Consider the following 27,893-nt stretch of genomic DNA (forward strand, 5'->3'; position numbering starts at 1 on the left):
ACCTCATATGTTTAATAAATGATGAAAATCATAACTTTGCATTATTTTCATTTTATTTAGTTGTTCACTGAATACAAAAATGGGATTAAGTATGACATACAAATTATACAAGTTGTTTGTTGAAGTTAAATTCTTTAAATAAATAAAACATAAAAAAAATATCATTCTCTTGTTCCTAATATAGCTGCAGTTGTGAATATCGTTAAAAAATAACAATATTATTTTGAGAAAATTAAAAAAAGGGAAATAACATTTTTATATTGAACTTTCTATCCTTCGATGAAATTCCTTGCATAATATTCATCCTTTTGTCTAAGGTCCTGTTATGAGGACATCACTCTGCTATCTAAAAGAAAAGGAACATAAAAATTAAAAATTTAGTTTATTAGTTTAGTTCTAAGTTAATTTTATGAAAAACAAGATGTCATGCTAATATAAAAATATGTCAAAATGCACGAACTCTATCAAATATTCCAATTAATATTGGTCAATTATGACCACTAAACAATTATGGATTAATCTTCTTTATATTTTAATAGTTCTTAATTATTATCATTAGTAAGCATCCTACAGTTTTGTTCGTCGTGAGTAATGATAGTATGTAGTAATAACGTTAAGGGTATGCTTAAATAAATACATTTTGTATTTATAATATTTGCATGTCATATCAATTAAAATAAAAAAAGTTTAATAGCTACAAGAAATGCTTTTTTTAAATTATAATTAATGAAAGTCATAAATCTTCTTTATTAGGTTTCGTGGTCCGCTTGACCAAATACATTCTTTTTTAATTAATTAAGGTTTTGGTTGAGGTAAAAAAATTTTTTTTTGAAAAATGGCAAAAAGGAGGGAAAATTCAAAAGGGGGGTTGAGATGGGAAGTTAGTGTCCGAGTGGATCGAGGTCACGATAGCTCAAGTGGTAGAGCAGCAGCGTATCTAGCCGAAGGTCGTGGGTTCGAATCCCGCTTGTGACACTGACTTTTTTTATCTCAACAAAAAAATATAAAGATTTATTTAATTTCAATATATGTATTATATGATTTTCACTTTATTTTGTTTTTATTGTATATTAAATGTATGCGAAAGGATTGTTTGAGTATTATGATAATTAATCCATATTTTCATATTGTACTAATAAAAATATAACATAGGAATGTAATAATATTAAATGGTAATAAGAAATGGACTTTAACATCCTTCTACCTTAGAAGGCTGTAAGTAATTCAGTTTGATGTAGCTATAAATATAAATTCTAGTCTTAAATTAAATCAACAATATACAATGCCTACCAGCATTCTGTGATTTACTCCCACAAATAATCGGATAATACGTGCGGACGAGGCGGCAAAGGCCGGGACGTCCCACCCTCCAGACCGGACCATCGCGACCAGGCACTCTGACGCCAAGCTAGCAGTAAAGAACATGATAAAAGAAAGATGGCAGCGTCAGTGGGCCGGGTCGTCCGAGAGGCTTTTGCGCGTCAAGAGCACGATTCGTAGATGGCCCCCGAGAACCTGAGCCGGAAACAAGTAATCATCCTTACGCGATTAAGAATAGGCCATACGCGGTTGACATGAGCACCTGTTCTTGGGCCAAAGCCCGCGCAGGTGCCCCTTATGCAGAGAAAGGTTGCTCGATGTGTCCCACATACTGGAAATATGTCATGCCCTGGCTCCCTACATGGAGCGTGTAGGCATGCCGTCCAATCTGAAAATGGTACGCGAGCGCGCCAACGGGTTTCTGGGTCCCATGTTCTGCTTTTTTGGGGAAATTGGGTTTTTTATTGTATATAATATGTCTTATGTGTTGTGTGTCTATATGTTTTGTCTGAGTGCATGTATTTATTAGCGTGAATGGGGTGAGGGTGAAATATAACGTCATCATCGCCCCTCAAACGTTGAGAGCGTATGAGTGTGTGTTCAGGGTAGATGGCGGAATATTTATAAAAATACCCCAATCTAGATTAGTGTGAGTATAGGTCGGTGGAGTACTTGATGTACTCCACCGACCAAACGGAATGAGTGTACTGAATTGATGTATTTATGTGTATGAATGTAGTGTTTGAAAGGGTAAATAGAATATAGACTTAGTTGGGGGCTGAAATGACCTCGATGTCGGAAGCCCCAGACAAAAAAAAACCTATTATACTGTATTGACACGGATTATGAAATAAATACTTACAAAATCACTTATAATGGATTTATTTTTAAAGAAATTCTGAAAAGAAAAATAACCTTGGACCCTTATCAGGATTCATGCTCTGCCAGACTTATTTTGTGACCACTTCATTATTTTCGAAAAACGAATGGGATAGGGTTGGTGATGGAAGAGGCGGCCTTCTGCACCTAGACCTATTGTGCTCCTATATTTTTTATAACTTACCGGTTAGCTTCAGGTTGTTAATCAACCTCCATAGTTGCAAGGCACCTACATACACCTTCAAAAAAACGTGTTCTGCGGTCTCCTCTTCCTACTGCAGTGTTTCTTCTGTCGTTACTCCTATCCGGTCATGTGCCTTCTTTGGCAGCAGTGCACTGTGAGGGGTACAACCAGAATGCTGGTTCTATTAAGGTTGCCCTCCAGTAATTCTTTTGTAAGTGTTGCGAATAGCCCTTCCACGAATCTCTTCGCGTGCCTCATTACTGAGGTATTGTTCCACCAGGTTTTGGACTCATTAAAAATCCATTTTTGGATGTGTCCTTTTTTATGGGAAGATGATAGGCTACAGTAGGGTTCAGGGCCTAGAGAATTTATATTGGCTCCTTTTTTGGCCAACATGTCCACTTTCTCATGCCACGAATGCCCAGGGACCGATGCGAGGGTTTACAGCAGTAATTAAACATTACATGTAAATCAGCTGGAAGTTGCTACGGCTGTGAAAAAAATATTTATAATTTACAACCTACTAACCGGCTTTTACGGTTTATATTAATAATAATAAATGATTATTCGGAGATCGTGAGATGCGTTCTGGTGTTACGTAGGTTTGTAACCTATTTGTCGCCGAGAATCAAATGATTACACGACATTTGAAAAATGGCAAAAAGGAGGGAAAATTCAAAAGGTGGGATTGAGATGGGAAGTTAGTGTACGAATGGATCGAGGTCACGATAGCTCAAGTGGTAGAGCAGCGGCGTATTTAGTCAATGGTCGTGGGTTCGAATCCCGCTCGTGACACTGACTTTTTATCTCAACCAATACCTTACATAAAGATTAATTAATTGAAATTAATGTTAATTTAACTTCTCCGCTACAACTACACATACAATTATTATGTACTGTAAAAAAATCTGTCGTCAATATACTTATTCTAAGTACTTACATGCTTATGTACGTTATTAATCCTAAACGTTCTTTAATATTTTGTAAACAATAAAACAATATTGAACAAAAATATTTCCAATTTTATTGAACAACACCCTTGAAATCTTTTCTTTTGCGTAGCAGGGTAATGTCCTCTTAATAGGATATTGGACAAAAGGATGAATACAATAGAAGGTATTTCATCACTACATAAATTTTTAGAGTTATTTTTTCACGGAATTATTTGGTCTAGGTTTTCTTTCTATTATATATTATTACTATTTACATTTTTGCATGTTAATGTTAGTATGATTTCTATATGCTGGCAGTATTAGAGAATTTTGACCGTATCATATCTTCGCGTTTTGAGTTAATTGGAGTGGCGGTTGGATTATGGTTGGTGATTGGCTTTCTTTTCTTTTTGTATAGTCTTGTCGACCAATTTTGCGGTATGAGAACAGGTTGAGAAAGTTCGGAGGCATTGCGGTATCGGAAAACCAATCTTAATAATACACTTGTATATTGTCTACTGTAACATGTAGAAATAAAAATTGTACTTATTACTTGATGCGTTATCGTAACATAACAAACAAAACCTTAATCCAGCCCGGATGAAATAGTATTAAGCAGAAACCCAACTCTAAAGATGGACCGAAATGATCGGAGACGACCAAATTCACATAAATTTAAACTTAACAAAACCCTATTAACATACGTCAGAAGACAGTAAAATATCTTGGTAAATAATCTAAACTTAATCGAATATCCGATTATAGGGCTTTTTTTTAAAGGGACTGGAAACTAAGGCTGAAACGGCTACTATAAAGCCCATATGGGACTTGGTGGTTAATACGCAAATATTACGGATACAGACTATAAAAAATATGCTTCTTCGAGATAAAAAACGACACACGATTTGTACGCAACACTCTCCCCATGGATATGGATTGAAACGAACTGGAAATATTAAAAAAACAAAAAAATACACCAGACTGAGGAAGATAGTAGTCTATTAATTATTTTAATAAATTATACATTTTATCTAAGATTTTGATTAGATGAAAAAGCCTGTGTCACGAGCGGGATTCGACCTTCGGCTAAATACGTCGCTGCTGCAACCACTTGAGCTATCCTTACTTCGACCCACCACAGCCGAAGATCGTGGGTTCGAATCCGCTCGTGACATGACTTTTTATCTCAACTTAAAACCTTAAATATTTGAATGTTATTAATTGGTCAAGCGGACCGCAAAAAATAGTGAATTATTATCTAAACTCTATGTAAATTTTATTGTAAAAAAAAGTGTTAAAAGAAAAAAATGTTAATGTCAAAATACCGTTTTTTGATATATGGAAAGTGTAAGGTAATATTTCAAGACACGAAGTGCTTACCCAATGGAACTTTATTTATTTTAAAATAGCCATGGCGTGTATTAGTTACAATGCTTGCTTCACTATCCAGGAAATTATTCAATCCGGTTCTACGGTGGGGTACAGTTTATTAATTGAACTTTATCTTTTTTTCTGGAAGGATATAATGAAATTAGATCGATTCTCTGTGAAATTTTAGATGACTGGTTCTGTGCTTGAAACGGCTTGACGAAACAGTCAGTCAACTTACAAGGCTTTATCTCAGTAGAAAGGCATATTGTTTTCTTTTGGTATAAAGTTTTCTAGGATGTGAAATTTTGTATATTTCTTTCATTGAACGTATGCTGACAATACAATATAAACTGCTCAAAAATTAATAAAGATATTTGTAATTTATTATTGTTCTATTAATTTTAATTTAATTATTCGATATATTCTTGTAAGTTGGATAAAACAAAATAGACAATACAAGGCAAAAACAATACTAATGTTAATCTTTATTTTTAATAACGTATTTACTTAAGAATAGTAAACATGAAGATTACTTATTTTGTAAACAAACACCTTTTCTCCATTTTAATCCAGATTCTCTTTAACCATGGCAAGCATCATCTTGAACCAGATTGTGAGAATGTGTGAGGTCACCGGCAAGTGGATTATCTCTGAGACGGTTGGCGTTTCTCAGAGCACGGTCTCCAGATTCCGAAAGACTGGAAGTGCCAATAGGAGGTCTGGTAGTGGATTTCAGCGCATTACGATGCAAAACGACAGGAATATGGTCTATTGCTACAAGGAATCCTTTCTATAGTGTCCGCCAGAGCCTAAACAAGGCCTTCATCAACAGAAAGGATTCGTAATGCCTCACATATATCTGCCCTTTTGACACGAACTGCAGCAACAGCCCGCCACCAGCAAGAGGATATGGTGGAGCGAGCGCCTAACAGGCGGCGAAGAGTCTACTGAGAACAGGGGATCCGTACATGCCCCAGTTCGTGCTCCCTTCTGTGCTGTTTGGAGGTGGCGGTGTGGATCCAGTGGGATTTACACTGGAGGACGAACTGGACTATATATTGTTGAAGGCAACCTCCTACAAGAAATTATTGAGGAATACATCCCTCAAACCATTTTCGATTTCTGAATGACAATGCCACACCTCATAGAGACGTTCATCAATGATTAGAAAACCTGGGAATTTCCCATCTGCCTCTTTCCCCCATTGTCTCCAGACCTCATGCACAGAGGTTTTAGCTAACCGAGGACATTATACAAGGTTTTAGCTGTCTAAAATAATTATTGTGTCCAATAAACAAAATTATGGATTTTTTTTACAAGGGTTCGCAACAGCAGAGGTCATATCAACCCTCGGGGTGCCGGTGTTTAAAAAAAAAAAAACAACAACATTTGTTAGTATGTCGGGTTCGAATGCTAGGCCGCTGGGTTCGAACCCGAGTCCTTTACCTTACTGCGATGAGCGCTGTGTCAACGCCTAAACCGTTGCGGCCACCGACGTCCCAATTCATGGAATTAAAACCTTGTATTTTGTTATTTTTACAAATCCCTTAATTAAATTTTCCTTCAGTAAAAAACATAATTTCTAAAAGATTTTTTATAATAAAAATAAAATAAAGATGCTAGGGAAAATAAATACTACAAAATTGGCAAAATTCCTATTCATTTTTGAGCAGTTTATATACGCCATAGCTACACTGACTTAATACATACAACGGATATCGGACAAGACAAAGATAATCTATTCATCAAAATTTGAATATTTATCTCCAAATGTATTTGGTAAAAATGAAAAAAATAAAGTAATTATTTCTAAAGGTAAGTTTCAACATGGCCGGTAGAGTCGGAGTGGTGGTGGTAGCGTACTTTCACTTTTCTTCTGTCAGTACAATTCCTCCTCAGTCCGTCGCCTGATCCGTGTGGAAAGTCTCCAACAGTGTTTTTGAATTTTTTTGTTGTACTTAAAATGGCAGAGTTCTGCTGTGTTTTCTTTCTAAGGACGAAATTAATTTGCTGCGTGTAAGTGCGATCCTCGGTCGACCCGCCTGGATTCGCATAACGGTTACTCTCAAGTATTCCGTTCGAATTCAAGAGATTCCGTTCATCAAAAGGTAAACAACCTGTTTTTTTCAGTGAAATATAACTTAGATTAGTAATTTTCCGTTCGATTAAGAAAAAAAAATGAAGTTGGCCTTGCACTTTTTAAAAGGCCTCACCCCACTTACAAAACTGGAGGACACACGTTTTTGTTCTTCCTAATACTTAAATTGCCCAACCCATTCCGACAAACGTTAGTGTTTTTGTTTGATTAGGAGAAATAAAGGCTAAACTGACGAATTGAACTATCTAATCTTTTAAGGGACATCAGGCCCAAAATCTACGTCCGGTTTTTAAATGTACCTTATGATTACCAGGGTTACCTCTTCTTTTTGAGAATTCCGTTGTTTTCCATCACATTCTTTTTTTTAATGTTTCGATTCAGATTTATATAGGTTTCAGGGGAAAATTGTAAATTTAAAAAAAAATTATTTATTAAGTTTATAAAGTTTATCTGGCACGAATGAATGAATGTCCCTACTTTCCTTTGTTCTTATAAATAATCATGAACAAAAAATCAACTTTCTGGTTGTCATACCCTAAGCAAATATAATTTGATGAAGCTTATTGCAACTTTCAATTAATTAAGGTTTTTAGTTGAGATAAAAAAGTTACTGTCACGAGCGGGGTTTGAACCCACGATCTTCAGCTAGATACGCCGCTGCTCTACCACTTGAGCTAGCGTGACTCGGACACTAACTTCCCATCTCAACCCCACCTTTTGAATTTTCCATCCTTTTTGCCATTTTTCAAATGTCGTGTAATCTATTCGATTCTCGGCGACAAATGAAATGGCCACGGAGAGCTTTTAGTGAAGTATACTTCATTTTAACCTATTAAATTCACTAGTTTTCGTGGTCCGCTTGACCAATTAATATCATTCAATTAATTAAGGTTTTTAGTTGAGATAAAAAAGTCAGTGTCACGAGCGGGATCGAAGTCACGATAGCTCAAGTGGTACAGCAGAGGCGTATCTAGCCGAAAGTCATGGGTTCGTATCCCGCTTGTGACACTGACTTTTTTATCTCAACTAAAAACCTTAATTAATTGAAAGATATTAATTGGTCAAGCGGACCACGACAACTAGTGAACATATCGCAACAGTTCCACATCTCCACATATTTGGGAGATGTGAGATTTCTTTTTGATGTTTCAGGAGTGATGAATTCGTTATGAGTGCATAGAATAAGTACAACGAAAAACATTTTGTAACACGTTACAATTTCCTAAAAAAAGTTCATAAGCTCTATACAATATTATTCTACTGTAATCTTGTATATTAGAAAAGATCATCTTATTGACAAAAACATTCAAGGGGGCTCAATTGTTTTTCCTTAGTTGTAATCTAGCTAGCGGAGGTCATCGGTTCTTCCACTGTATAATTCCTTTGTTTTTATAAATTATCCTTCATTCTTGTCTTATAAAACAAGAATGTAAACAATTGCAGGGTTTTTATGTTGATGTAAATTTGCTTGCTCCGGACGAATTCTTATACGTTATTACTTTATAGAACTTTTCCTCCTAGAAAGTCTTTGGATGGTATGGTCAAGAAAAACAACGCAATCTCGTTTTATTTTCCTCTATTCAGAACAATGAGGACTATTCCGGTACTGTGGGACTTCCGCACAGCTATTCTCATTATTTAGCATAACAACTAAATATGCATATGTATAATTCGATTTTGCGTTTGGATTTCCGTTATAAAAAAGTTGTTGGCATCATACGGCCTTGTACAAATGCTGTACAAAGGACGTGTGTTGCGTGAGTTGAAAGGAGAATTGGAGGAAAATTCTTTCGAAGAACCTGACAAAAGATTTTCCTGTATCGTTACGAAAAACTTTGGTTAGGACAGACATGATCAACTGTATTTGCCCCCGGGCAGGATTGGAAAAAACATATTTTCACGGGCCCGACGAAATATTAATGTCGAAGATTAGCCTATCTATAAATTCACTAGTTTTCGTCGTCCGCTTGACCAATTAATATCTTTTAATTAATTAAGGTTTTTAGTTGAGATGAAAATTGAAAAATGGCAAAAAAGGTGGGAAAATTCAAAAGGTGGGGTTGAGATGGGATTTCGCTTACATTTAATATACAATAAAAACAAAATAAAGTGAAAATAATATAATACATATATTCAAATTAAATAAATCTTTATATTTTTTTTAGTTGAGACAAAAAAGTGGGTATCAGAGCGGGATTCGAACCCACGACCTTCGGCTAGATACGCCGCTACTCTACTAAAGGTGGGGTTGTAGAGTAGCGGCGGAGCCGAAGGTCGTGGGTTCGAATCCCGCTCGTGACACTCACTTTTTTATCTCAACTAAAAACCTATCCATAAAGTTATGAATCTTCTAACAAATAGTTTTCTTGCTGATCATCAGCTTTCCGTCGCGTTCCTGATTCCAATTCTGTTCCTGATCCAATTCTGATTGGTCCTCTGTTGAGCAACAAAGCTTACAAGGTGATATCTGGGTGATGGGATGACTTGCAGCTTGGTGTTCCAACAACCAAGCCGAACTCTTGGCCATTCTGAAAGCAGAGAGGTTTCTATAGAATGAAACAGGAGGTGCAAAAAGAACGATAATTCGTTACTTCAAGACCACAGAAACCATCATAAATTAGTTGAAAAAAAAAGAAAAAACTAAAAATATTGCGACATGATTTCGTTTGGAACATTACAATTTGTTGGGTCAAGGTACGTGTTGGTGAAGTGGGAAAATTATGTGGCAGAGATCTCACCGCAAAAGATGAGGAAATACCCATACGTTTCTCTGAAGTTCTTGTAAACTACGTCAAAAATCGTACTGAGGAGAACAACCAAAAGTGGAAAGAAGAATGTAAAAATACCAATGATGCAAAAATAACAAAACGCTATTTTCCGACTATAACTTCTCGCCTTCAACCAGATATAAAGCATTCCTTCACATCCACAATGACCATGACAAACCATGGTAAAAATAGATCTTGCAAGATTGAATGTAAGTAATCCTGCATGCCTTTGTGGCCACAATAACCAAACCTGGAGCCACATAACAGATTGTTGCATATTCGACACAGAAAGATCCATTTTGATTCTGGTTCAAAATAGTGAAACTTGGCCAAAAAAAACTTATTTCGGTCTAACAGAAGCAGTTCATGAAATGTAAGGTGAAGGTCCCGGGTTCGAATCCAGCGGCCCTGCATTCCAACCCGACATACCTATAAATGGGATTTTTTTCAAAAACACCGGCACCCTTGACCTCTGCTGTTGCGAACCCTCGTCCAAAAAAAAAAAAGTTAATCTATAGTACATTATTAATAATACGTTATTCGTTTAATTTGTTAACCCATTCTGATAAGTAAAATAAAGCATGTACAGCAAAATGTATTCTATTACATTAAGAATTTATGTAATTCTAATGCTACAGTCTGATAAAGGGAACAGGTAGAAATAAAGTTATTTAAAAAAAGAAAGAAACAACCTCCAAATGTATATGTCTCCTTGAACTTCTATTTCAATTCATTAAATAAAAGATTTTTTCACAAATATAAATTCAGTTAAAGATGACTAAATACGTCTTGGCAATTTTTTTTTAAATTTCCATATTTTTCATTATTCAATTGCTTATAAAAATAGCACAAATTTTCCTCTTCTTTTCGATATTTATCATGTAACAATTCATCACCTTGTACATTAATTATTTCTAATTGTATATCAAAGGAATATCATCAACTTGTTCAGAAAATGGATTCAGGATAACAAATAAAAATAAAATATTTTTTTTAAGCAATCAAATGTGCTCTGCTCGAAATCTGCCATTAAGGATATATTTATTAAATGTGTGAAACTTTTCTTTTAAAATACTTTATAAGATATGGTCAGTTGGGAAATGATGAAGATTGTATTCAACCAGATTTGTAGAAAAAATGCTAAGCTTCATTTTAAAAGCTCTTAATTTCTGTATTAAATCATGAGAAAATAAATTTATCCCTTGTAAACATGTTAAATTCTTTTAATTGTGTGAAAATATACAAAGAAAATGCTAAATCACAAGTCTAATTTGGATCTAATAATGCAGGAAAAGCCTCATTTTCATTAAGCGTTAAAAATATTTTATTTCCTCTTGAAAGTCCCACACACGTCTTACAACTTTTCCTAAACTTTACCAACGGATTTTATTGTGATATCGAATATCTAAATGACTGGTATTTAGTTCTTCAAGGAGAAATTGCCTGTGATTTAATCCTTTTGATCGTAGAAAATTCACTTATCTCGCTTCTCATTATTTGTAACGTGTGTGGTGGCTCTCTCAACACGACACGAAAGAATGGCACAATTACGCAGAAAAAAAACACTTTGAGCTCTGAAGATGATCTCAATAAAGATCGAAACGTTGGCACGATAAAGAAAATGTTTTTCTTAAACCTACAGCACACCAGACCGCATTTCATGATTTCCGAATAATCATTATTTGTAATATGATCTATTTTTAAAATATTTTTGCATAGTGCGTGTTAATGAATAATCCAATGTATTTGTATAATTACAATAAAAAACAAATTCATTACGCGGACCGTATGTTAACTAACCATGCTTGGGTTTGGGGGGTGCGTATATATTGCCGCCTTTAGCTTATGTTGAATGCGTCTATTCTCGATGCACATTATTTATTATTACATTATCATGAATAGGTTGAGATGAAAAATTAGTATCACGATTCGAACCCACGACTTCAGTTTTGAAAAACAGCGAACAGACCCAAAATCAACAGCTTTGTTGATTTTATGGGAGAAATAATTTCACTTATGTTAATTTATTTCTTTTTTCAGGCAAGATGTTCCTGTTATTAATATTGTGCTGGTTTGGAATGGCCATCGGCGGGTACATCCCTCCCGGCCCGAAGTTCCCTTGTCCACAGAAGCCCAATTTTCTGTATCCTTGTAAATGTACAAAAGGAACCGATACAGGCCTGACAGTTTTCTGTGATAAAAGCAACCTGGCGTCACTTTCCATAGCATTTTCGAACATCGTTTCGATCCAAGCGCCGGTAGACGTTCTAACTATTTCCAACGGGAAATTCAGTGAGTAAACATTTTTTTTTTTTTTAATATTGTAGTGGGGTCTGCGAGGTGATGGATACATTGCTCGTCTCCGACGTCCGACCATTCTGGTCCATTTATTCTAGCTTTTTTTAATCAGGCACATTTAGGCATTTAAGCCATCCACAGGGATTGTTCAGTGCACTATTTAGTTTTAATAAGTTTAAAAAAAATTATACCTCCAATTAATAATTAATATGTTTGGACAAATTTATTGTTGTTTATATTAAATTGACAAGCAATAGGTAATCTAGGGGGCGTCGGTGGCCGCAACGGTTTAGGCGTTGACACGGCGCTCATCACTGTAAGGTAAAGGTCCCGGGTTCGAATCCAGCGGCCCTGCATTCCAACCCGACATACTTACAAATGGGCTTTTTTTCAAAAACACCGGCACCCTGAGGGTTGATAGACCTCTGCTGTTGCGAACCCTCGTAAAAAAAAACAAAAAAAAACGAGTGTTTGGTTTTTGGAGGCTTAAGTATACTACATTTATATTTTTTCATCACATCTAAATTTATTGCTGGCCATTTGATCAGTCGCTATTTTGAGTGTGAGCTATTTAATCAAATTGTAGATTTTGCCTGACCATAGGCATTTGATTTTTCTACCTATTTCACTGTTTGTCTTTTGGAAGAATATGGCCAGAAGCTTTTCTCAGACCATTTTTTTCCATTAACTTGATCAGTTGTTTCATTACTTTTGCATAATTCTTTTGGATGAGGTTTTTGCCTTTGCTGCATATTGAACCATATTTTAGATTACTGTATTAGTAATTTTTTTTTTTTTTTTAAATGAGGGTATTTTAACTACGGAGTTATTTGATCCCTCGAGGTGCCGATGTTTAAAAAAAAATCCATTTATAAGTATCTCGGGTTCAAATGCAACGCCAGTATTCGAACTCGGGACCTTTACCTTACATTGATGCCCCCCCATTTGAAACTATTAATACCTAATTTATTAAAAACCCTTGTTTCAGCACGTCTTTTTGGTGGACTTTTGTACGCTTTGGAAGTGAAAAAGCTTATCATCACAGACACTCCATTGAAGTCTATCGAAGCTCATTCTTTTCTTGGTGTCAATAAAACTTTGGAGGAATTGCATTTGATAAGGACCGAGCTTTCGTCGTTTCCTTCTGATGCTTTCCAGGTAGTTGCATATAGTGTATAATATTTCTAAAGAAAATAATAAGATTTATTTTGTTAACTTGATCAACTGTTTCATAGAGATAGACAACCGAAAAAACACTTTCATAAAAAGTAGTCTTTATTATTTATTGATTTTTTTTTTATTTAAACAAGTATCAATTTCGTGATGCTGCCTGATCCCCTCTTCAGCTGTTATGGCTAAAAATACAAAAAAAATCAAATATTAAAACACGTTAAGAATAAATAAAAGTAACTTAATTGTTAACATGTTGTTTTTTAATATTTGATGGTTTATTTTTGTATTTTAGATCAACACAACTGAAGAGGGGCCACCCTGAAATTGATATTTGTTTTAAATAAATAAATAAATAAAAACTACTTTTTATGAAAGTGTGTTTTTGGTTGTCTACATATATGGAATAGAATTAATCAATAAAAAAATCTCTTGATCAATTCTATTCCATATATGTAGACAACCAAAAACACACTTTCATAAAAAGTAGTCTTTATTTATTTATTTAAAACAAATATCAATTTCAGGGTGGCCCCTCTTCAGTTGTGTTGACTTAAAATACAAAAATAAACCATCAAATATTAATATTTTTTTTAAACAAGTATCGATTTCAGGATCTCCTTTTCAACGGTTATGGCTAAAAATGCACAAAAAAATCAAATCTTAAAACACAACGTGTTAAGAATAATTAAAAGTAAATTGTTAACATGTTTTTTAATATTTGATGGTTTATTTTTATATTTTAAGTCATCACAACTGAAGAGGGGGCACCCTGAAATTGATATTTGTTTTAAATAAATAAATAAAGACTACTTTTTATGAAAGTGTTTTTGGTTATCTACATATATGGAACAGAATTGATCAAGATAAAAAATCAATTTTAACAATAACAACAATATTATCAATGTGTGGTGATATTTATTTAGAAATCGTGAGATGCGGTCTGGTGTGATGTAGGGTTCAGAAAAACATTTTCTTTATCGTGCCAACGTTTCGATCTTTATTGAGATCATCTTCAGGGCCTGGGATTTACAAACATTGTTTACATTTAACAAATACATTTAGGATGTGGAAAAGTGAATTTATACAATGCAAAATATATATTTTTTTTTCAATCAAAGTATCAAGTGCCAGGCAAACACAAAATAGAAAAATCTCACTAGCCCTCTCGACACGACACACAAGAATGGCACAATTACACAGAAGACAAACACTTTGAGAAAGTAGAAATACTTTTGATTGAATATATAAAAAAATATATTTTGCATTGTGTAAATTCACTTTTCCAGATCTAAAATGTAATTGTATAAACATAAAAATCAATAAAGATCGAAACGTTGGCACGATAAAGAAAATGTTTTTCTGAAACCTACATCACACCAGACCGCATCTCATGATTTCTAAATAAATATTATCAATATATAATATAGTTTTTATTAATAAAATAAGATAAAACTAACTTAAATGATTAGTATTGCTATTAATTATTAAGAGACTGTCATTAGATTCTTCTCCATGATTGAATTTTTTGAAGTGTTTAATTAATTTAACATGCTTTATAATTTAAACCAAAATATGAATATATTTTTCTTTTGTTTTCAGAATATTGGAAAAATTAACACTCTAAATATAGACGGGCATCAATTGTCCACACTACCAGTCGGTAGCATGGCTGGATTACTGCCTACTAATCTTGAAAAATTTGCTTTGAGTAACGGCAATTTGTCCGACCTCCCGGTTGAAACGTTAATCCCGTGCAAAAGGTTGAAAAAGCTCGATTTGCACGGCAATCAGTTGAAAGCGCTCAAAAAGAACCAGTTCAAAAGTCTAAGGGCTGTCGAGATTTTGGATTTGTCTCACAACGCTTTAACTAAAATAGACAGCTCACACGTGTCGGATTTAAGTAAACTTAGTATACTCAATCTCTCTAGCAATGCTCTCACCGAACTTAAAAGGTATTTTATTTAAGTTTAACGCAATTTTACTAGAATTAATTTTTACATTGCTTTATAGGGGGACATTCGCTCGAAATTCTGTGCTCAAGTCTTTGATTCTCAACCACAACAGAATAAAAAAAATAGACTCTAACACATTCAGAGGGATGCGCTTTATGAGGAGACTTGAAATGTCTGACAATGAAATATCCGATATAGGCCGAGACACGTTTGGAATGATTAGTCGAGTCGGAGTCATTAAATTAGCAAGAAATCAGATTAAAAAGATCGATTATCAAATGTTCAGCAAACTTCAGTACGCTGAGGTAAGATTGGTGAAAAAAATCTCCAAAAATAAATTTCCTGAAATATTTCAACTTTGTAAAAATAAAATTACTTTCAGCTTATTGACGTATCAGAAAATGCTGTGACTGAAATACAAAAATTGGCGTTTAAAGATTTGTATCTAGTTCACATCAATCTGTCCCACAATGCTATTTCAAAAATCGAACCGGGTGCATTTGAAAATTGTGCAAATATCACAACATTGGATTTATCGTACAATAAAATAGAATACTTCCCTCCTAAGGCTTTTGATGAGATCAGTTACGCAGCCGAATTTCAACTGGCTTACAACAACATTACAGACCTATCAAAAGTACTTATGAATAATAATACAATTTAAAATTGAATATATGTAATAACTAATAATAATTTTTTAGGTGCCATTAGCAAATATGACAGATCTGAAGATTTTGAACGTGACTCACAATCAGCTCACGACGATACCGAAAAACACATTCCCAAAACATTATCAGTTACATACCGTCGATTTGAGTCATAATAATATTTCTAAAATTTACAACGGTGTCTTTCAGACTCTTTTTGGGATCAGAAGTCTCAATTTAGGTTTTAACGCAATCTCTGAGATTAAGCTGGGCACATTTGGTGCGATACCGACTCTTCTTGAGATGGACCTCAGCTACAACTTACTCACGGATATTTCCAGGGGGGCTTTTGCAAAACTGGTGTCTTTGCAGACAATAGACCTGTCTTTTAATTTTCTCAAAGGGGTGTTCAACATCCCTGTAGCATTGACGAGGCTTAAAATGAATAACAACGAAATTGAAAAAATCCCCCCGTCCAGTTGGCCGACAGCCAATGCGTTGCAGTATTTGGATCTGAGTGACAATTACATTGAAGACTCTCTTCAAAGCGGATCGTTTTCTGGCCTGCTAACACTGCAGACGTTAAATCTGAGCAGAAATTATATTACAGCAGCTCCATGGATCGCCCTCTCGGATCTTGCAACATTGCAATATTTAAATATGCAGGTTGGAAACATTTATTCTTGAAATTTTTTTACAACTGTTAAAAATTTTATTTTGTTTAGGGCAATAATTTGACTTCATTGGGAAGAGACGCATTTGGAAAATTGCCACTGGTTTTTGAATTAAATGTTGCAGAAAATCAAATAACAGAAGTGTCACCGAAGGCCTTCGAAGGTCTTCTTCAGCTGTTGAAGTTAAACATGTCCCACAATTTATTAAAAAATATAACTAATGGAGCCTTTAAAGGTATTGTGAAAATCACTAAAATACTTCCTGGGTAAAATATGTGTTTTTTTGTTCATTATTTTATTGACTGTAATACTTTCCTACCAACTTTATAGGTTTGGTTGCATTGAGAGAGTTGGATGTATCTTACAATGAATTGGAAAGTTTAGACAATAAAACCCATGGTCTTTTAGATGACTGCTATTCTCTTGAAAGGGTAATTAATTATTTAAATTTTAATTATATTAAAAAGTTAACTTCAAATAAATAATTATGAGTTTGTGCTTTTGTATTATTTAATTCATAACTTTGCTTTTTTGAAATATTCCATTCACAAATTTTACATTATATGTTTTAAATATATTTGTTTTAACCTTTTTTCTTTTCCTAAAAAGAGATTCTTTAAATTAGGGGGTCCAAGAAACAACTGGTTTTTGTAAATGTTAATTTGTTTCACATTTTTTCTTCTATGTTTCGGGCTATTTCCCAACATCAGCAAAAACCCTAATAAGAAGTAGTCAAATTAATACACATTATAGCATCAGTTATTACATAATATCATTTACATTTTTATTTTTTTGTAATGTAAATGACGTTAATTACTATTGCTACAATGTATATTAATTTGGTTGTACTTCTTGTTAAAGTTTCCTGATGATGGGCAGGAAAAGAAAAAATAGCCTGAAACATAGAAGAAAAAATGTGAAACAAATTAACATTTTTTCTTCTACGTTTCGGATTTTTTCCCATCATCAGAAAATCCCTAATAAGAAGTAGTCAAATTAATACACATTATGGCATTAGTAATTACATAATATCATTGACAATTTTATTTTTGTAATGTAAATGACGTTAATTACTATTGCTACAATGTATATTAATTTGATTGTACTTCTTGTTAAAGTTTCCTGATGATGAGCAGGAAAAGAAAAAAATAGCCTGAAACGTAGAAGAAAAAATGTGAAACAAATTAACTTTTTTTTCTTCCCGTTACGGGCTATTTCCTATCATCAGAAAAACCCTAATAAGAAGTAGTCAAATTAATACACATTATAGCATTAGTAATTACATATCACTTACAATTTTAGTTTTTGTAATATAAACGATGTTAATTAGTATTGCTACAATGTATATTAATTTTTTGTACTTCTTGTTAAAGTTTCCTGATGATGGGCAGGAAAAGAAAAAATAGCCGAAACATAAAAGAAAAAATGTGAAACAAATTAACATTTTTTCTTCTACATTTTGAGCTATTTACCAACATCAGAAAAAACCCTAATAAGAAGTAGTCAAATTAATACACATTATAGCATTAGTAATTACATAATATCATTGACAATTTTATTTTTTGTAATGTAAATGACGTTAATTACTATTGCTACAATGTATATTAATTTGGTTGTACTTCTTGTTAAAGTTTCCTGATGATGGCAGGAAAAGAAAAAATAGCCTGAAACAGAAGAAAAAATGTGAAACAAATTAACCTTTAAAAAAACCAGGTGTCTCTTGGACCCCCTAATTTAAAGAATCTCTTTTTAGGAAGGGAAAAGGTAAAAAAATATACATAATCTACATACATAGCATCAACTGCAATAATATAAATAAAATGAATTAAATAACTAACAAAACTACTACAGCTGATTTGGTACTTATGATCACTTTACTGCAAGTCCCAAATTGAAACAATTATAATCCAAACATCCTCACTTCTACTTCTATAAAAAAATTGTTTTACAGGTTGATTTGAGCCATAATAAAATATCCTTCGTTACAAGGAAAACATTCCCAAGCGATCCGTACCAACCGTACAAACTAAGAGATATCGATTTAAGCTATAATCACATGCCTGCCGTGACGTACGATCTGACTTATGGAACAAAAAAGGTCACTTATTTAAACTTAAGTCACAACATGATAAATGAAATTCGAAAGAACATAATCGGCAACTTGACCTCACTGGAAATCCTTGATTTGTCTTACAATGAATTGAAGGAAGTGTCTGAGGCGAATGTTTTCGTTTTGCCTTCAAGTTTGAAAACGTTGTACATTCAAAACAATCAACTTGACACGATACCGATACAACAAGTAGTGAAATTGAGACATCTCGATATAAGAAACAATCAGTTAGATTATTACATTGAATTACAAAAAATGGTTAAAAATGGAAGCAGAATCTTATATTCAGGTGATAAATAATTTCAGGAGTGAATTTAAAAATTAATTTTATATGGCTAAAATGTACATTAATTTTAGGCAATAGCGTACATTGTGACTGTAGATTGAGACCGTTGAAAAGGTTGCTCATGGAAGACAATCCTTACATCGACGACTGGAAAGAAGTGAAATGCGATTTGCCACAATCAACTTTCGGAAAGTCTATAATGGAGGTGAGTGAAGAAGAGCTGTCATGCAACGGGGAGCACGAATATTTAGGAGAAGAGTTTGACGTCACGCCGGATGTTATGTTTAGAGAAATTTCAAGGTTCGTCCAAAAATTAACTATAAAAAAATTAATAAATAGAATCTTAAGATTATTAACTTTTTTCTTTGTAAATAGAAATCCTAATGGAAAAATATTGTTAACATGGTATGTGACAGCAAAGGAAGACATTGCTAATTTCGCTCTTCTGGTTAAGGGTCATGAAGGTCAAGATGAAAAACCAATGTTAAAAAAATCCTTGGCTTACAATACTAGAAGTGCAATCTTGACCAATTTTCCCACATCCCAGGTAAATATATAAATATCATTCCAAACTTTTTTTTTCTTTTTTTTTTGACCAGCTAACTACTAGGGTCATTGCCGGCACCTCACGTATATAAGCTTCTCGCATACTTCTTTGCTTCATTTCATCTTTATCTCTATCTCATTCACTATATCTCTTCTTTTAATTTTGTTTCCTACCGACCAAACAGAGGAGTGTTTTGTTGCTCGTTCCTACCATCCCACACGTGGTTTGTTAAAAATACTTCAATATTTACAGACTCACTAACGACACCCACTCACGCTAAAAAAATGATTACCTAATCTACAGTTCACAGGGCTCAGAGTACAGGTCGACTGAGGTCCTGCCCCTACAACTAAATAAAAAGTCTTAATCCTACCAACTTCCTTCCATTCGTGCTAATAAATACATTCATACAGTATGTGCAGAACTTCATTCATCCATTAAACTAATTACCTTTTGATCGGCTTGTGGAGTACTCGATATTCCTCGACATCCAGGTCCATTTACACAAAACATTCACGCTAATAAATACATTCATATTAGAGAATTTTTGTTGTTATATTAATAATAGTGTTATTTTAATCATACTGTAGATTAAAAACCTTCTCCCAAATTATTAACTCTCTTTTTTTCTTTTTCTTAAATTAATTTAGGGTCCTCTGGAGCTGTGTATTTTAGCACTCAACAGCGAAGGAGATGAAAGGGAACTTCACAATCTCCAGTGTAAAAGTTTGTCTGCTCAAAGCGTCGCATCATGTATCCTCCCTCCAATTATAATTATTTTTATATCAACTTTTATTGCTCTGTATAACTGACCGGTTATTTTGATCAATCGCCATGAATGGAAAGAAAGGTTATTTTTTAACAACATTTTCACCTATGATTGTAATCAAAAGTGCAAGTCTACTTAAAATGTTCCTTATAGAAAAAATTGGTTAAAAAAAGTTACCTAAGAGCATGGTACTTCTTATGAAATTTGTAAGCTATATTACCTTGTAAGAGGTGAGCTGTGATATTAACTGCGGTCTAGCGCAGTTGTATGTAAATAATTTAAAATTTTTTTAATGATTAGGAATTTGTCTGTAATGATTGATTTCATAAGAGTAATTTTACTCAATGGAGAATTACTGTAGATGTACTCGCAATTTAAATTATTATTTTTTTTACTGTACATATTATTTATATAGCAATCATTTTTACTTAAGGCATTGTACAAATTTACCTTATTTATATTAATAATTTTATTGTTTTTATGAAAAAATGAGAAAAAGGCTGTGTCAGTTAATTCCAACTTCACTTGTCACTTGTTCTGTACTTATAAAAGTTATTTAAAATTATTAATACTGTTTTAATTTAATTATCTTGATATCATTTCTTTTTAATAAAATTTTTGTTATTACAAGAAAAAAATATTTTTTAAATAAATTAAGAACAATAGACAAATAAGTAGTACATATGGTTATTAAAAATTATTTATTGTTTAATAAAACTATTTTAAAAAAAATTTCATAACCTACCATAAATTATTCATCAGGCATCATCAAACCCAGATTACCATTCTGAACAACTGAATTTATGAAAGTTTGCTCCCCTCCACGTATACTCAATTCATGACTCTTCTTTACAACTCTTTCCTAAAATGATAGAAATGTTAAGACGAGTTTGATTAAATATTTTTTTAAATGTTCTACCTTCATCATGGAAGTTTTCTCCCAGCTTGAAGAACCGCACTTTTTACAGGCGATAATTGGAATAATATTCAAGCTCACGGTCCTGTTACCGCAGCTCGAACATTTGAAAAACCTTTTAACGGCATCAACGACTTTAAGCGGGTGCCTCTCTTCTTTGCAAGCTTCAGAAGCGGAAAACCATGTGTATTTACACTAAAATCAAAATTGAAATAACGTCTTGTTAAAAATTATGTCAAATAAAAATGTAATACTTTCAAACAGGAGACGGCTTTGCAATCGATTTTATAGGTTTTCATCATTTTCTCTTCCAACTGCTCCTTTTTTTCCATTTTTGCGAAATAGGCCTCTTCCTCGGCCTGTTTGTTTAGTTCGACAAGATCTTTGTGCTTTGTCTCTTGTTTCATGAGTTGAAGAAATCTTTCCGAAATCACTTGCTTTTTCGGTGGCTCTGAAATAAAAGTAATAGATGAATTGAATCGATAAAAATTATTTTCGTCTTCATAGTTTTACCATCATCCTCATTGCTATCTTCTAAGGCACGTTTTAAATTCTTCATAACTGCGCTTGGGTTTTTTCCTGTTTGATTTTCTTTGGAAAATTTGCCATGTTTCCGAACATATTCTATAGCCATTAACTGAAAAATAAGATAACTAAATGCTTAAAAAAATAAATAGATAAATTGGTATAAAACATTTTCTTTTCTTTCACTTTTTTTAAATTTTTATTTTATTTATATGTTGTGTTTTTAAATAAAAGTATGATGAAAGATGAAAAAAGTGACGATTAGTGACTTTGTAACATTGAGAGCAGATCAGTTTGATATTTTTTAATTGTAATTTTATTTTTTATTTGAAAGTTAAACCACGGCTAGAATATTGTATGTCAAATGATTTTTTTTTTAGAGATAATGTAACTTATAAATTTCTTTATTAATGCATCTGGAGTAAAGTTTTTTACCTTTGCTTTTGACATTTCTGTATTCTGAAGGTTGGTCTTGTTTGGTTCCAAAATGTGTTTGCTTTTAGCAGAGAGGTTAGAATCAATTCGTTTCTCATCATTTTGCTCGCACCTGGAGATAGGTTCAGCAGTAGAAGCTCCTTTCGAGGTAGGAATACTCTTAGAAGGCTTGCAGTTTTCTGCTGCCATAGCTAGCAGGCTGTTGAATTTAGTTTGTAAATGACCTTTAGGATTGTTTCTGACCGATTTGACAAGGCTTTGCGATACGGGTTCTTCATTAAAGTCCAGTTCTGGATTACTGAGTACAGGCACTTTCTTAGCAGAACAATATTTATCTGTTGTCTTTTCATTCGTAGACGATTTCGACAATAATTTTAATCTATTATTATCCTTGGTGAATTGTGACCTAATAATTTTTCATTGTTTAAAACAATTCCAATTTTAAAATAATTTTCAAAACAATTTTGCTTACTGTGGTTCTCCAGGATTTTTGTTCAGCATATTTAACAGATCTTTAGATCTTGAATTCATATTAAGGACAGATGTTTCTGGTTTAGGCAGAGTTTTTGGCTCAGCACCTAGATGACAAAGCCTTTTTACATCCTCTACTTTCTTCTTTTTATTACTGATTACAGGTAGTGAGGTAAAACTCTTTCCTCCGTAAAAAACCTAAAAGAGCATTTTTGGTTATTTTTTATTTTTGAATAAGTACAACTTTCAACTAGTTACCTCGTCTTTTCCGAGCACTTTATTCCTAAGTCTATTTCTTGAAAGTCCACAAGTTGCAGCTTGCAACTCCCCCCGACCTGTGTATTTGCGATATTCCCTTTGTACATGATAAATACAGTATTCACATTGACTTAAATTAACAAATGAAGTACACTTCTGTCCATCCTTTTTCCTACAATTTTTAAAAATTGTATAAAACCAGAAATAAATTGGAATTTTATTAAATCACGTACAGTCCTTTGCACTGTCCTAAATCTTTGGATCGTCCCCAAATCATAATCTGGTCGGGATTCATCACAGAGAGCGTCGCTTCATCTTTGGCTTTGTCACTGCCATGAAAAATGCTTGATTTAGAAAAATGTAAAAAAAAACGACATGATGTTAATAGCATTTACATACTTTTGGTTCATAACGTTAGGATTCAATATGCCGATTACGGTACCCACGCTTGTCTTCCACAATTTGTCAAAACACTTTCCAAAAAGGAAAACAGCCGCTGTTTTCAATTCTGGTTTTAAATCGCTCAACGTCCAGATTACATATTTTGACCCCTGAAATGTTTAAATATAACAAAGCAAAACTAGAAATAATGGAATTTTGGGGGGAAAACTAACTTTTTGAGAAATTTTAGGTGCTGATTGATTCACAATTACGCCAGCCAGGACCCAATCGGTTTTTAAATCTGAATGCTTAACGTGATTTTTCAATGTGAAAAAACTAATTGGGGTCCTTCCACTCATTTTTTCCTTGAGGACTGTAGATGAGTACAATGGATTACTAAAAAATATATAAATATTAATTTAATACTATCCTTATCAATTTAAATAATAGTCACATCAATGTTATAAAAAATTTAAATCCTAAATGTATTAAAAAAATATTAGTTTTTATACTTTCTCTGCTTGTAAACTAATATCAATTCAGCGTTATAGAAAGCAGATTTTTTTAAAATTATACCGTCATTTTTTAGTTTAAATTATTTATAAGAATATACTTACACTATTCTTATCCCAAGAAAAGGTTCCATACCTATATCCTGCTTAGTCTGACCTGTTTTTTCAATTTTTTTTGGAAGGCAAAACGTCTTTGGCTCGACATTTTCTGTTGCTTTGGGTTTCCAGTAATTATTATTTGGGATGATTTTATCCCTGTATGGCGAATCTTTATTCTTGAGGCTATTTTTAATACTTTTCCCACAACTGTTGTATTTGACTTCTTCAAAATATTTGTTGTCTTCATCGTCAGATGAATCCGTATCGCCTGAATGTACAACACTGTTTTCAGCCTTTGTTTCTTTTTCAGTCACACTAGCCTTCTCGGTTGTGTCTATGTCCAGAAATGGCACGTTCACATCCTTTATACATTTTTTTGCTGGTTTTATTTTCAATTCATTGACCGTAGTTGGCAACGGTCGTTGGCCCTCACTATGCTCGTTTTCGACACTATCCAATATAGCTTCCAAAAAATCTAAATTGTCATCTTCCACTAAAAAAAGTACACAAATTAAAAATAAATAAATAAATAAAAATGAAAATTTAATATCAACAATTTATAATATTAAAGGATGAAATCATATACTCCATGATTAAAAATCTATCTCCAGAAGGAAAAGTAAAGCTTTTGGAGTTATTTAAGGAAATATGGGGTGCAGAATATTATCCTGAAAACTGGAAGGAGTTGGTCTTGATACCCATTGCTAAGCCGGGTAAAGATCCTAGCCTTCCAGAAAATTACAGACCTATTTCTCTAACATCATGTCTCAGCAAGGCATTGGATGCCATAATTAACAAAAGGTTAAATTGGTTTATTGAGAAAAAAGGTCTGTACAGTCAATACCAGGCTGGGTTTAGAAAGCACTTCTGCTCTGAAGATCATGTAGCACTCCTTGAAAGTGCTGTTCAGAACACTTTCTTAGAGAGAGAGCATGCTTTATATGTCTTTTTTGACCTGGAAAAAGCATATGATACGACCTGGAGATTTGGTATTCTTAAGTCTATGATTGGGGTTTAAGAGAGAACATAGCCAAATTTTTAAAAAGCTTCCTCAAAATGAGAAGATTCCGGGTGAGATTAGGTACCGCCTTATCGAGTACGTTAATTCAAGAAAACGGGATTCCTCAGGGTTCTGTTCTGAGTGTCACTTTATTTACTATTACGGTAAACGATCTGGCTGATAATATAGATGATCGTATCGTCAGGCCTTTATATGTCGCTGATCTTTGCCTTTACTTGTCTGGAAAAAATCTCCAAAACGTGGGAAGGACTTTACAAAATGCCATTGACAAGCGGACGAAAAGCAAACGATGTGGGTTTCAAATTCTCTGCAATTATTTCTAGAAGTGAAAAAATAAATCCTCAATTGGCCAACACAGCACTAAGAAAAAAATTACTACTATTAAGACTATAATTAATAATAAGTAAATAATTAATAATTTACGTAAAATTCATGTTCTCCAATGTTATATGAATCTTTTTAAAATATTTATAATAGAATATCAAATTATATAAATTAAGAAATCATTATTCATCATTTATCGTTATTATAATTAATTATTTCAATTAATTATAATTTTTATGTAAAGACTTGGTTGAGATGAAGTGGCACGAGCAGGATTCGAACGCACGCCTTCTGCGCAATACGCGCTGCTCTATCACTTGAGCTATCGTGACTTCGATCCACTCGGACACCAACTCCCCATCTCAACCTGCAACCGTTCTAATTTTCCCCTTTTTTGCCATTTTTCAAATGTCGTGTAATCAGGATTCAATTCTCAGCGACTTGTGAAGTGGCCACGGGGAGCTGTTAGTGAAGTGATACTTCTTTACTTATAGATTAATCCATTTATTTTTTAGTGGCCTAATTGACCATGTTAATTAATTCAATTCCACAACTTCCTTTTTTCTTTTTATTTTACTGGACAATGTCAATTTCAAATAGCAAACAATTATATCTTTCCATAATGACCAAATACATAGGTCATTTGATTAATTTAATTGCCATATTATCAGATAGGAACACACTAACAGATAGGTGTGTGCTTTTATATTATATATATTAATATATAAATCTATAATATCTATAATATATAATATAAAATCTTTTATTCTATTAAATAAAAATATAATATCTGTTTTATATTATATTATTTTATATTATTATTTATACTATATTAAACCTTGCGCGAACCCCCTGATGTTGTTCAGAGACCCCAAATCAATTTTAATTTTCCACGGACCTCCCTGAATGATAGCGGGGACACCTGTGGGTCCGTAGGGACCACTTTGGGAACCACTGGTTTAGGTGATTTTTCAAGACCATACAACCATTTGACATTTCATATTGCAACAATATTTTGGGAGCTCCAGCCTCCCTTGTTCAGTCTCGCTTCATTTTTGTAAAATCCGCATGTGCATTTCCAAAAATGAAACAAGATTGAAGAGGGAAGGCTGGTGCTCCCCAAAAACGATATCAATGCAATAAAATGATTTGTTGAATCGTTGTATGGTCCTGGGGGGGAACGTTAAAAAGACCTTTCAATAAACAGTGATTTCTTAATAATAATGCATTTATTGTTTTGTCTTGCCTCATTGTACGCTTGACCAAAGCCAAAAAACTCGTAAATACAACTGCTTCACAATATCCTTTTTTTTTTTTTTTTTAAACTATCAACTTTTTTTTTCTTTCTTTGGCTGGCTAACTACAAGGGTCATTGCCGGCACCTCACGTATATAAGCTTCTCGCATTTTTCTTTGTTTCATTTCATCTTTATCTCTATCTCATTCACTATATTTTTTCTTTTAATTTTGTTTCCTACCGGCCAAACAAAGGAGTGTTTTGTTGCTTGTTCCTACCATCCCACACGTGGTTTGTTAAAAATACTTCAATATTTACACTCACTAACGATATTCACTCACACTAAGAAAATGATTACCTAATCTACAGTTGGCAGGGCTCAGAGTACAGGTGCACGACTGAGGTCCTGCCCCTACAACTAAATAAAAAGCAGGTAAGACAGTCTTAACCCTACCTACTTCCTTCCATTCATGCTAATAAATACATTCATACAGTATGTACAGAATTTTATTCATCCATTAGGCAATTTCCTTTTTGAGTACTCGATATTCCTCGACATCCACGTCCATTTAGACAAAACATTCAGGCTAATAAATACATTCATAATGGAGAAGTCGCAGCATCTCGGCAGAATTACTACAACCTTGATAGCGGCGACCTGTCCCTCACATCACACAACAAATATAGCACCTAAACTAATTTGGTGGGCCTGTGAGCTACTCGATATTCAGTCACAGTCACACCCAGACATACCTCATCACCCACGCTAATAAATACATTCACACTACAAAATGGAGATATACCAGGTGTGGTTGGTTATATGTATCCATACGCATTTATCAATTTTAAGTACCTAATAAGATTATCTTTGAAGTCACCGTTATGCTCAAGAACTATTTCCAGAATAGATGGTAGGTCACACCGTTCTCGGTACGCTCATAACTTATTACATTCTTCTAATATGTGTCTCACCATTACCTGGTTTCCACAGAGTGGGCACCGTTTTTGACTTCAACCCGCTAAGAGGTGACCGTGCGTGACACGGGTGTGACCTATTCGCAACCTTGTTAATATTATTTTGTTACGTTTTTCTATTCCATCAACTTACTTTACTTCAGAAAAATTTGTACTAAATTATAACATTTTTATACTTATATTATTGCTACTTGTTATTTACACTCATATTATTATTTTTATATTAAATAAATATCATAAAATTAGCAACGTGTTACTGCTGATTTTTTTTTTTTTCATAAAAGTTAAGGTAATTATTAAGAATAATAATAAAATAATGTAAAAGTATAAAGAGAATAATAATACTTTAATAATATAATTCAAAACAATTTCTCCAGTAATAAAGTAGGTGCATGATTATGGCACAGGATGCCGAAATATATACATAAAGTCTTTCAAAACTGACTAAATGAAAATAAATAATACATAATGTATTAAATAAGATGGAAAACAAAACGAAAAAAATGTTATAGTATATTATATACTTACATTGTTCCATTTTAATCTATATCTATATTTAGTTAAACGGTTAAAAAGCGTAAATGACAGTAAAAATGTATGAAAACATGACTGACAAAAAGAGACGGTTGCTGCACAACGCGGAACCTTCGCTTTGTGAATGTGGCTGTGAGCCTTTTCCAGTTTCCAGGCGCAACGCCCCGCGAGTCGATATCAACTCTCGAACTGTTCAAT

At 33.4% G+C, this 27,893-nt stretch overlaps 2 protein-coding genes across 5 annotated transcripts in view; one reads left to right on the plus strand and one right to left on the minus strand.

Annotated features, from left to right (window-relative positions):
* LOC106664564 (protein artichoke-like) overlaps nt 1-20,682 on the plus strand; it is a 39,200-nt gene extending 18,518 nt beyond the window's left edge. The window contains exons 1-13 of one of the 2 annotated variants that reach the window (XM_014390403.2): nt 6,574-6,794; nt 11,593-11,844; nt 12,839-13,008; nt 14,623-14,975; nt 15,034-15,280; nt 15,358-15,612; nt 15,677-16,288; nt 16,348-16,531; nt 16,627-16,727; nt 18,248-18,695; nt 18,764-18,992; nt 19,068-19,239; nt 19,890-20,682. In XM_014390403.2, coding sequence (XP_014245889.1) covers nt 11,598-11,844; nt 12,839-13,008; nt 14,623-14,975; nt 15,034-15,280; nt 15,358-15,612; nt 15,677-16,288; nt 16,348-16,531; nt 16,627-16,727; nt 18,248-18,695; nt 18,764-18,992; nt 19,068-19,239; nt 19,890-20,051 — 3,180 coding nt within the window. In that variant the 5' untranslated portion in view covers nt 6,574-6,794; nt 11,593-11,597 and the 3' untranslated portion in view covers nt 20,052-20,682. Of the gene's footprint in view, nt 1-6,573; nt 6,795-11,592; nt 11,845-12,838; nt 13,009-14,622; nt 14,976-15,033; nt 15,281-15,357; nt 15,613-15,676; nt 16,289-16,347; nt 16,532-16,626; nt 16,728-18,247; nt 18,696-18,763; nt 18,993-19,067; nt 19,240-19,889 lie in introns of those variants that run through there. The other variant, XM_014390404.2, reaches the window with a different exon arrangement.
* On the minus strand, nt 193-27,890 carry LOC106664565 (protein MCM10 homolog). Of its 3 annotated transcripts, none has more exons than XM_014390407.2 (13): nt 27,690-27,890; nt 23,612-24,098; nt 23,228-23,390; nt 23,013-23,164; nt 22,847-22,942; nt 22,614-22,785; nt 22,357-22,553; nt 21,885-22,290; nt 21,438-21,561; nt 21,179-21,375; nt 20,928-21,119; nt 20,754-20,870; nt 193-346 (listed from the first exon to the last, which is right to left on the minus strand). In XM_014390407.2, the coding sequence occupies exons 1-12, from the start codon at nt 27,697-27,699 to the stop codon at nt 20,760-20,762; spliced, it is 2,307 nt and encodes a 768-aa protein (XP_014245893.1). In that variant the 5' UTR covers nt 27,700-27,890; the 3' UTR covers nt 193-346; nt 20,754-20,759. The 3 variants fall into 3 exon arrangements, with proteins under 3 accessions (XP_014245893.1, XP_014245891.1, XP_014245892.1); XM_014390405.2 differs by lacking the exon at nt 193-346 and adding an exon at nt 9,065-9,312; XM_014390406.2 differs by lacking the exon at nt 193-346 and adding an exon at nt 13,114-13,205.
* Nucleotides 27,891-27,893: the final 3 nt, after the last annotated feature.

Source organism: Cimex lectularius, unplaced genomic scaffold (assembly GCF_000648675.2).
Source record: "Cimex lectularius strain Harlan isolate CLEC.00 unplaced genomic scaffold, Clec_2.1 scaffold112, whole genome shotgun sequence".
Taxonomy (NCBI): domain Eukaryota; kingdom Metazoa; phylum Arthropoda; class Insecta; order Hemiptera; family Cimicidae; genus Cimex; species Cimex lectularius.

Coding starts and splice junctions, on each gene's coding strand:
- LOC106664565 (XM_014390407.2), bottom strand. Junction 23,391..23,611: donor TTTCTTGGGATAAGAATAGT/GTAAGTATATTC, acceptor TATATTTTTTAG/TAATCCATTGTACTCATCTA. Junction 21,376..21,437: donor AGATAGCAATGAGGATGATG/GTAAAACTATGA, acceptor CTTTTATTTCAG/AGCCACCGAAAAAGCAAGTG.